Source organism: Budorcas taxicolor, chromosome 3 (genome assembly GCF_023091745.1).
Source record: "Budorcas taxicolor isolate Tak-1 chromosome 3, Takin1.1, whole genome shotgun sequence".
In the NCBI taxonomy this organism is placed as follows: domain Eukaryota; kingdom Metazoa; phylum Chordata; class Mammalia; order Artiodactyla; family Bovidae; genus Budorcas; species Budorcas taxicolor.
In genome coordinates this window covers 19,355,861-19,366,870 of record NC_068912.1, presented here as the reverse complement: position 1 = coordinate 19,366,870, position 11,010 = coordinate 19,355,861, and the positions used below count along the sequence as shown (strand labels likewise).

The window sequence follows — 11,010 nt, the reverse complement described above, 5'->3', positions numbered from 1 at the left end:
CAGGGGTTGAGCGCTCCATGTAACGTGGGAATCGTGCGCACCAGCTTCTGTCACAATGCCTGGCACATGATAAGAATGCAGTAAATGTTTGTAAAATAAATGCAAGATTATATGTTTAATCAACTAAGGAGATGCCATTGAGCCTCAGTTTTCCGTTTTGTATTAATTTAAAAAATATATGTTTTGAATAAGTAATACATGTACATTCTACCAAGAAATGAACAGATTTCTCATCCTTAAAGAAGCAATCGGTTTTACCAGATTCTTGTGGCTTTTCCACAAGATTTCTATAATATGCATACATTAAATTTATATATATTATCTAGTTGGTAACATGTTATATGACTATTTTGCAATTTCTTTTTGCATGGTCCCGATATCTTTCTGTAGCAGTATACATGTATCTGCCTAATAGTTAAGTTTCACAGTAAGCTTGAGGCATGTATTAAGGTTTATTCAATCAGTCCTTTAACATTATATTGACACCCAAGTATATTTTGTTTGTCTCTTGTATATCTGTACAGTAAACATTTAGGGCTGCAAACATTTAAGTCTGACCAGTGTGTGTATTGTTGTTTTTTTTCAATTTGGCTATATACAATTTCACAAATTCTCTTTCTTCCATAAAGATTTTTCTCATTTGTATTCCACCAACAACATTTGAAAAGGATTTTGGTAAGTATAGTATTGCCAAGTTGCCTTCCACAGAAGTTTCACCAGTTTTCTCTGCCATCAGCAAGCTTATACAGCCTGTTATAAACCTTTTGGATTTTTGACAATCTGATAGTGTAAATGGCATCTCACTGCAATTTTAATTTTCATTTCTCTTATAAGGTTGAGCATCTCTTAGTATGTTTAAGTGGCAATTATATTTTTCTGTAAATTGTCTGTTCATATACTTTGGATATCTGATAAGGGTAGGATAAAAGCTTCCCAGGTGGCACTAGTGGTAAAGAACCCCTCTGCCAGTGTAGGACAGGTAAGAGGTGTGAGTTGATCCCTGGGTTCAGGAAGATCCCCCGATCCCCCAGAGAACAGAATGGTTACCCACTCCAGTATTGTTGCCTGGAGAATTCCATGGACAGAGGAACTTGGGTGGGCTACAGTCCATAGGGCCGTAACGAGTTGGACACAACTGAGGTGACTTAGCACACAAAACAAAATTGGATCTCTATTTCACACCTTAACACCAAAATAAATTCCAGGTGAACTAAATACTTACATATAAAAAAAGGACATTTTAAAAGTATTTAAAGAAAACATAGGGTGATTTTTAAATAAGCTTAGATAGTAGGAGGCTTTTCTAAATATGATGTGAAACCTAGAAGTTATCAAAGAAAATGCTGACAAATTCAGATCCATAAAAATAAAAAATACTTGCATAACAAAAAAAGTCACAATAAAAAGAAGACGACATAGGACAAATTGGGATTGGGTGAATTGCGATTTCTTTATTCTTATCTCCAGTTCTAGAGAGTCCATTTTATTTCCTTGAAGAGTATTCTGAACAAGGTGTAGGTGGCAGCAGGTGAAACTAGTTAAAGCGTGGGTGGCCCAGAATTCAGTGGGCAGCTGTTTCTACTCCACAAGGCAAAGCAGGGAAGTAGACTGTAGCTAGAGGGCTGGACAGGGAGGGATTCTCAACACAGTAATTCCAGAGCCTGCTGCTTACAGAGTTCCCTTCTTGGACAACATGCAAACCATTCAAATGATGCTCCATCTGAGGTTTTGGAAACCAACACAGTGGCTCTGCCCATTGTAGGATTCGCCCCATCACTCAAGGGTCTTCACCAGAAAGCAGCAACTGGGAGCGTGGGTCTTAGTATCAGAAATTATGCTGGTGCTACTCTTCTGTCTTTAGGTCAGATTAGTGAGTTGTGGCAGGCATCCTAGGAGAGAGACACTCTCCTCAGCCTCTTTGGCCACTGCCATCCAGCTGGAAGTCTTCCTCCTTAATCCCCCTTTACAAAGCAGTTTGGAGGAAGAGGACTCAGGAGTTCCTTATCTCACACACTCTCCAGCCTGCATCACCACCACACTGACTTCTTAGAGCAAAAGTCCTACCCAAAGCCTCCTGCATCTCGCTGAGAGATGGATGCTGCAGGGAGAATGGTGGCAGGGAGGGCAGCAGAGCAGCTGGAGGCAACAGTATGTTTTCTTATAGGATCTGTCCTATCACTTGCTCTTACTTATGCAATTAGCTACTTCACACCATAGCCCTTCCTAGCCTTTACTCTTTGCCTCTAATGGACCTGGAGAGCACAGGCAGCCTAAGCCTTCACCTTTCTCCCTGCCACCTGAGGCTTCTCCCAGCAGAGGTTCTCTAAGCATTCCTGTCCATTGCGTGCACCGGGTATTCTCACAGGGGTCTGTAACTCTCAAAGTTAAGGATCATTGCCTTGCAGCATGCTCTTCTTTTGAATCAGGGAAACAGCCCAGCAAAGGACGTAGGGAAATTAGAGTATCTCAGGAACCAAAATAGGGAGTGTGGAAGTGCTGCCAGAATGTCTGTGGGTCCAAATTTCTCTCAGCTTAGATGAGATCGTGTCTGAAATGAAAGAGAGGAGGGGTAGAGAGAGGATTGGGCAGGATGATCTCAGGAAGGTTCTCTAAAGCAGGAGTAGGCAGGTGAATAGAGCTGAATTCTTCTCGAGAGTAAAGCAGTTCACCAATCATCCCACCATACTGGAAATTCCTGAGCTGCCGCTCTATAACCTAAGAGGTTGTTAAGGTTAGAACTCTGAAAAGCACCTATGAAATCTGAAGCCTCCATTTTTAATCACAAGAGGCTATGTTGCTGGCATCCAGGCATTTCATCTGATTTCTGGAATTTCTGCTTCTTTCTGCTGGTCCCTGGGGCAGAGGCAAGGACACTGGGAGAGGAGACTGAGAAAAAAAGATTAAAAACCAACAACTGATCCTCTGCTTCCTGAATCAGGTGCATTAGAGTCACTGAGAGAAGGTGAGGTTCAACAACTGACCTCAGTTTTCCTTAAGAGTTGGTCAGAGTAGGTGGGGCGGAGGATGTCCCCTGGATTTTACCTTTCTCACAGGTCAGTTCCTGCAGCCGAGAGACCCTGGGGAAGCGGGTAATGAGAGCAGACAGTGACTGGAGCTGTACGACAATGTCGTGGAAAGCATTTGGCTTTTGAGTCAGACAGCCCTAAGTTCAGAAGCAGCTCCCTTACTAATTAGCTCTGTGTACTCGAGCATGTTACTTAATCTACCTGACCTTTAGTTCCATCAGCCAAGATTCCCTGTCTTATAGGGTTGATGTGAGGATTAAATTAGAAATCCTACATATAACCGCTGACATAAAATAAGTGTTATTTCTTTTCTATCTCCACGGCTGTCGCCCCAGGGGAGAGCTGGCATTGGATTGCCTGTGATGCGGACCATAACATTCCTACACATACACACATACCACTTGCCCAGGTCTTTGGTTGTCGTTACATACTTGTCCACACACAGACACATATCACCCCTGCCCCCCAGCTAAAGCAGCCTTTCCAGACAGGTGAGGTAAGCAGTTGACTTACTGATGATGGTACAAGCTGTGGTACAAGTGCTCATCCCAGTAACCTTGTTACAGTAATTAGTGTCACTCATTGAAGGTGTTCTGGAAAGGCTGTATCAGGAGAGCAAGGGGTGGTAGTGGGGGTGGGGGAGCCCCACAGGCATTTCCTCTAGGTTGAATGTGTTTTTTGGGGGGATACTTTTCTCACCTGTGCTGGGGAGGCCCTAGTCTACACCTAGAGTTATAACATCTGGAGCTGTGTTGTCTAATACAGTAGCCACTGGCTACATGTAGCTATTGAACACTCCAAACATAGCTGGTGTGACTGAGGAGTGGAATTGAAAATTTGTTTCATTTCAGTTAATTTAAGTGTTAAAACCAATATTTAGTTATGGAAAACTTTTTTTGGCTACACCGAGCTACATGTGGGATCTTGGTTCCCTAACCAGGGATTGGAACCATGCACCCCTACAGGGGAAGCACAGAGTCTTAACCACTGGCCTACCAGGGAAGTCCCTAGAAGACTTTTAATATAGTTGGAACAACTTGGATGTATGAGTTGATTTTTTCAACAGTGAATTTTATGAAACCTAAATACAGATCAGGTATTTCTGGCGAAAATTTAGTTACCAAACTGGAATGTGCCATAAGTGTAAAGGATATACCAAGTTTCAAAGGCCTAGTATGAAAAAGTAATGTGAGATATTTCATCACTCATTTTTATATTGATAACATGTTGAAATGATCATAGTTTGGGTACACTGGGTTAAATAAACTATAGTCTTAAAATTAATTGTATCTGTTGCCTTTTTTTTTTTTTTTCAATGTGATACCAGAAAATTTGAAATCACCTAAGTGACTCACGGGATTTCCCTGGTAGCTCAACTGGTAAAGAATCCACCTGCAATGCGGGAGACCTGGGTTGGGAAGATCCCCTGGAGGAGGACATGGCAACCCACTCCAGTATTCTTGTCTGGAGAATCCCCATGGACATAGCAGCCTGCGGGGCTACAGTCCCTGGGGTTGAAAAGAGCTGGACATGACTGAGCGACTAAGCACAGCACTGCACAAGTGACTCTCAGTCTGTCTCTCCTGGGCTGCTCTGGAGGCCGTGGGGCGCAGGCAGCAGCAGCTCCTGATCTAGACACACGTCGTCTGTTCCGCACTGCCTCAGGGAGGGGCTGCTTCCCAGAGCAGATTTCCCAGAACCGCAGTGCTGCTTCTGCCCTTCTCTGCATTGCAATGTGCACAATTGAAACGAGAACTTCTGGCACCTGTCCCCCAAGTCCCAGTCTAACAAGCAGCTGGTGGAAGATTTTGGAGATGGGGGAAGAGGGGCGTGCCCCAGGGGAACTTTTCTGGTGTCTTACAATCTGGAGAGGAGAGGTTGCTGCAAGGCTAAGAGAGCTGTCTGTGCATGGTGGGGGGTAGGGTTGGAGGCTCCAGGGTACTCAAGATTGCCTGATTCCCCAGCCTCACTCTCCAAACTGCTGGGTTTCACAGTCACCTCTGCGTCCTCTCCACCCCACCCCCACATTCCCACCTCGGCCCGCTGAAGAGTTTGCCTACTGGTGAAGTCTGGCTGCCTCCATACGGTGCCAGCTTCTCTCACCTGTCAGGGATAGTTTGGGCTGGGAGTATTCTAATGAGTAGAGTCTCCCCAGAGCAAGGACTATGACTTCAGGAATGGCTTGGAACCTGATGATGCTTGCGGATTGTTGGGTGAGGGATGGGTGGGGGCCCAGAAGATGGAGGGGAACTGAGGATGCTGTGCAGATGCTGCTGCAGAGAGAGAGGGAGGGAGGGAGAAAGAGAGGCTCCCCGGGACCTCGTGACTCTCCACTTCTCGGTCCCTCCTCCCGGCTCCTTTCCTCTCCTTTCACTCCTCCCCTTCCTATGATGCTGAGGCTGCTTCTACTTCTCTTGAGCTCTCAGCATCTCCAGTTTTTCTGACACTGCTTTGCCCTCTCTTTGAAGCACACTCAGAGGCAGTCAGCATCTTCTTCTCCCACTCCATCTCAGCATCTGGGGTCTCCATAAGGACAGCGGAAAGGCGTGCAGTTCCTGCTGCTCCTTCCCTCCACTTTTTTCACTAGAGCTCGCAGTGCCCCTCCCACCTTGCTCCTCCAAACCTAGTCCTGTTGTGTTCTGGGTCTCTCTCCTTTGATAGCTGCAGATTCTCATTTTGTGGAGGTTCTCTTGCTTTCCACCAAGGGCACTAGGGATTTGCACAACAGGAACGGTCGGGAGATTGAACCAGAATGAGAAAGAAAGGGGAGGAGCTGGGTGTCCTGGGTTGGAATTTTTGCAGAGGGATCCTTTGGAAGGCAGAGACTCTCTCCTCCAACTCTGGAAATGGAGCACACAGAGGAAAGGGCTGACATGGAAATGGCCTGGGGGTGCTGATCTTTTCAGGCATGGCGGGCAACGTTTTGCATAAACCTTTGGCTGTGAGGCTCGTTAGATTCAGGCAAGGTCATTGTTACAGGCTTAACAGGCAGGCAGAAGGGTAGGAAGTGGGATTCTGACAGAAAGAAGGGGTGGAAAAGACTGAAGTAAAGAAAACTCGAGCGATCACATTTAGTTGTGGCTGCCACTGTCTTGGCCTTTAGATAGCAGGTTTAATGATGTGACAGCAGCTTTAATGATATGACGGGGGTGGGGGGCTCATGCAGACCCAGTGCCAGTGTGTAGTCTGTGTGCCCCCCCCCCCCCATCCCCAGTACCCGGTCACATCTTCTTCTCTCTAGCTTGAGGTCATTGGCCCTAGTTCCTTGTGCCTAGAGAGGGGACAGAGCAGCGGGAGGGAGCGAGGGACACCACCTGGGGAAGGAGCAGACTCCAAGAAGCAGTTGCACTTTCCAGCCCCACCCCTGAAGTAGCCTTATCACTGTGGTTGGCAATTGGCGTTGGTTATTCAGGGTATATGTAAGTGTGTGTGGAGTTTAGGCTGGCAGACTGGAGGGTTATAGTTCCTGCTTTGTATGTGGTGTGCGGGGAGGGCTGGGCTGACTGCAGGATCTACACCTTCCGTTTCCTGGGACTCTCAGGGAAGAGATGACAATGCTATCCTTAAACTGCAAAAGCCTGAGGAGACAGGCTATGAGGAGGCAGCATCTGCTGCTGGCGTGGTGTGGGCAGAAAGGGGAAAATCTGGGCCGTTTGGGATGAATGTCCAGTCCAAGCAGCCTTGGTTCTCTCCCACTGTGGTATCTGAAGCTGGCCTAGATGAGGCCCCACTGTGGAAGGAAAGGTCAGAAGAGCTTAGCAGTGACCCGGTTACCCCCAGAGTTCTTATCCCCAGAGGTCCGAGGTGCCACAAAGTCGAAGGTCACGTGATGTTTGACCCGGCCTTTGCCTTTGCTCCAGAGGGCGATGAGGCCAAAACAGAGGGTCACCGAGGTGAGGAAGGGGAGGAAGCCAACTGCCAGCACCATAGCTATACCTTTGCTGTCCAAGAAGAAAGGCCCTGGGATCCCTGGCGAGGTGATGTTGGGGTCAGAGAGAGTGCCATTCGGTGGTTCAACTTGGATCACTTCCAGCCAGGTCCTCAGGGAGTCATTCCCCGCCACGTTGCTGACCACACAGACATAGGCCCCTCTATCCCGGAGTTGCACAGAGCGGATCTCCAGCGTCCCATCCTGTAGGGCCCTCACTCTCCCGGCCTTCCCCAGCCGAACCCCCGGAGGCCTCATCCAGGAGACGGTGGGGGCTGGGTCCCCATCTCCAGAGCAGGAGAAAATGGCATGCCCCCCCTCCTCGGCCATGACCCAGCGCGGCCCGGATTTTCGGATCAGGGCTGGTCGGCAGGTGAAGTGCCCTGGAGGTAGGATGTCTGAAAACTCCCTCAAGCTCTTCCCCTGGACATGCTGGGGGCCAGCACAGGCAGGTGGGGTCGAGCCAAAGTCCAGGCGGCGGCGGAGCCGGAGCAGCCAGAGGAGGCGGCAGTCGCAGGTCAGGGGGTTACCTGACAGCCTCAGGGTGACCAGTTTGTCTGGAGAAGGGAAGGCTGTTTCCTCCAGTGTCTGAAGGGCGTTGTCTGCCACATCCAGGAGGTGGAAGGCCGTCAAGCCATGGAAGGCGTGGGCCGCGATGGAGGTGAGGCAGGCACCCGACAGTCGGAGCTCCTGGAGCCGCACCAGGGAACTGAGCCTGCGGGCTGGGATGGCCGAGATGGGGTTCCGAGAAAGATCCAAGGCCCTGAGGAAGCTCAGGTGGTGCAGTGCTTGGAAGGGCACCGAGCTCAGGTTGCAGTGGGTGATGGCCAGGGTGCTGAGATTGAGCCCGCCCAGGCTCCCTGGCTCCAGAGCCTCCAGAGCTGGCCAGTGGCGGATCTCCAGCTCCCTTAGCTGCCCCAGCCCCCGCAGCGCCCCCGCTGGCAGCCTCCCGATGTCCAGTTCTCGGAGCCTTAGGGCCCCCAGTGCTGGGAGGCGGGCCAGGGCCGGGCCAGGCACAGTGCTGAGGTTGCAGCGCTCCAGGGTGAGGGTGCTCAGTTTGGCCAGCCCAGCAAAGGCTCCCGGAGCCACAAACACCAGGTGGTTGTCCCCAACCTCCAGCTGCTGGAGGCTGCCTAGCTCCCTGAAAGTGCCGTCAAGGAAGAGGACGATCTGGTTGAGGCGAAGGTCCAGCAGTGTGAGGGAAGACAGGCCCGCGAAGACCCCAGGCCCCATGATTCGCAGCCGGTTGCCCTGCAGCCTCAGGATGAGTAGGCTGCGCAGGCCGTGGAAGGCCCCTGGCTCCAGGGTGGACAGCTGGTTGTAGCTCAGGTCCAGTTCCCGGAGCTGGCCCAGGCGGGAGAGCATTCCCTGCTGAAGCCCCCATAGGCGGTTCCCACTCAGGTCCAGGAGCTCAGTGTCTAGCGGGAGTCCCCCCGGGACAGCCTCCAGTCGCCGGTGGGCACAAAGCACTGCCTGGGGTTGGGAGGCGCAGTCACACACAGCAGGGCAGTTGCCACTGCTTCCCATTGCCGGCAGGAGGAGCAGGAGAAAGACGGGGGGCCATGGGGGCCAGGCTTGCTTTGGAGCTGTGGCCACAGCCATGCCCTCTTTGCTCCTGGAACAGAGGATGACATGGCCCTTTTTGGAAAGTGGCTCAGATGATGGGTACTATGGATTTCCCTGAGCCTCCGTAGAGGAGAGGGATTGAGCTACCTGTCCTAGGGTGGCCGGGTAGTGTGCAGTACACTCCCTGGAGCCTCCTCTCTGGGGACTCTCTGCTCCCCTCCACCACCCCTGGGTAACAGGCCGAGTGCTTACTAGCTCTTGGAACCCTAGCCCAGTGGGGAAGATTTTATGGGAACAGGACAGAAAGAAGCAGGGAAGTAACTTTTGAGTTTCCCTCTGTCTCAGAGATCCAGAAATACCCAGGTCCCTTCCCTCGACAGCTGCTCTCCTAGTCTCTGCCCTGTCCCTCTCTGCCCACCCTTCTCTCATTCATCTGCCCACAGCTTTGTCTAAGGCTTACGGGGGTCATACCCCTGGATCCTGATCAGAGAGAGGCCTCACCTTGACTAAGTCATCCAAGCCTGGGAAGCATGTGGGCCTCAATTCGGCCCCCCAAGCTCCACTCACTGCCTCTCTGCCTTCCTCCAGCCTGGCCCAGGGCCCGAGGCCCCAGACTAACACGAGGCAATCTCCCCAGAACGCCTTATGGATGACAGCCAAGCTACACATTAAATGTGGCAGAGGATGCAAGGCACACGTGAATCCCTCACCAGAGCCCCAAGGGCAGCCCACCTCCTCTGTAGATGACATTGGGTATAAGGGACCCAAAGAGAGGCCGAGCGTTGTTTGCTTGGTCCTCAGACTTAGGCTTCTCTCATGCCCCTCTGTGGTGTTTTGATTCAAACGCCGTGTGGGAGTCTGAGAGAGATCTCTTGTTGCCTTTGGCCTCTGCTGCCTGAGAAAGGCACAAGAGACACACTGGGAGCCAAGGAGGCCCAGACGAGTGAGGAGGGACAGTGTCTGACCAGATACTGTGGTGGGAGTAAGCAGGCCCTTGGCTGGCATAGGAGATCTCGGCACAGGCTGTGTGCCCAGTCTGTCAACTTAAAGTAAGTTTCTGGGTGCCAGGTGCCTGGGAAAAATTAGGAAGATGGTGACTGTGATGACCACTGGGGGCTGAATGAGGTGACAGAGGAGAAAAGATGCCGTGGACCCACCCTGCTCAATGACCACTGGGACCCCAAGAGAGGGGAAGTACTGGAATTGGTAAGGGATGGCTGCAGAGACAGAACGAGAGTGAATTAATGCTCCCTGGGAGGCAGGATGCCTGGGTTTCTTTCTAGAGGCAGATCCCAGTCACCTTTGACCTTTCAGACTTCTGACTTTCTGGGCCCTATGAGGTCAGCTTTCTACCACATGGGCCATTTTCTCCCAGCTGGAACTTAGGAAAGACAGTTTAAGAGTTAGTGTGATTTTTTCCCCCTTTATTTCCCACACTATCCCCCCTCCCACAAGGATCATTCAGGTGGCTACCCTACAGCTATTTCAGAGGACCACAGCAGTTCAGGAAAGAGGAAAGAGGCCGAAAGAGCAAGGGACGTGGGACACTGTTCTGAGGCTTGGGCTTGAGAAAGAATGGCCCAGCTGGGGCTACTGAGCAGGATCCTCTGTTCCCTATCCCAAACTAACAGGTATGGATGGCATGCTAAGAATTCTCCAGGGAGCAATGTCCCAGCTTCCCTCATCCCTGGCCTCCCTCCCCCAGTGCCTGTCCTGGGTAGTCCACCTGACAGCTAGCTCTTTATCACTACTGCTGCAGTTCCTGCTCTTCCTTCTTTCCTGCATTCAGCAAAAGTGCAGTGAAGCGTGTAACCCAGCTTTCCCCCTTCCCACTCTTGTGAGCATCTTCTTAGTCTCCAGAGCCTGCCAGACCAGGGGCTGGCAGGTCCGGCCCCATTCTCTTTAAAGGTGGCTAATGTAATCACAAGCTTCCTTTGCTAAGCTCCGTGGGTATGGGACTGGCTCCCAGCCACTTTGCAGGAAGAGATAGGTGTCAGAACCACTTCTTTCTCTCCTCATGTGGGCTGGGGTCCAGGGGGATCACCCTCAAGAAGTAGGGGTCTTTCTTCTTGTCTCTGTGTGCCAGTCCAGGGACACATTTGATACTGGACAGCCTCTTTAAAGCAGACCTGAGTGAAGCATGGGGAACTACACCGGGGGCAGGGGGGCTCCTGGAGGAAAGATCTCTGGAATATCCACACTGACTGCAAAATAATCCTTCCCAGAAGTAGAGCGCCTGGGAAATGGAGGGAGAGCTCCTTGGAGTCCTTTTGCCCAGGGGCACCTGGGACATCTTACTTTTCCCATCAAAGTCCTAAAGGGCCAAGATCAATGGTGGACTGGGGGCAGAGTGGGCACAAACCCTCTAGCCCTTGTGGGTCTGGCCTTGTCTCTGAGCATGTTATGGAGAAGGGCAGCTGCAGCTCCAGGACAGGAGGTGGGGGCACTTACCAGAGAAGCCAGAGGGTGGCATCAAGTTGGGCACCGCAT

The 11,010-nt window shown here is 51.0% G+C and overlaps 1 protein-coding gene across 1 annotated transcript; it reads right to left on the bottom strand.

Annotated features, from left to right (window-relative positions):
- Nucleotides 1-6,771: 6,771 nt before the first annotated feature.
- On the bottom strand, nucleotides 6,772-8,566 carry LINGO4 (leucine rich repeat and Ig domain containing 4). The gene has a single exon (XM_052638208.1). It carries the CDS (start codon nucleotides 8,554-8,556, stop codon nucleotides 6,772-6,774), a length of 1,785 nt encoding a protein of 594 aa, XP_052494168.1. The 5' UTR covers nucleotides 8,557-8,566.
- Between the last annotated feature and the right edge of the window lie 2,444 nt (nucleotides 8,567-11,010).

What these genes read in the sequence shown, in the direction of transcription:
- LINGO4 (XM_052638208.1), bottom strand. Translation starts at nt 8,556, where the DNA reads ATGGCTGTGGCCACAGCTCCAAAGCAAGCCTGGCCCCCATGGCCCCCC.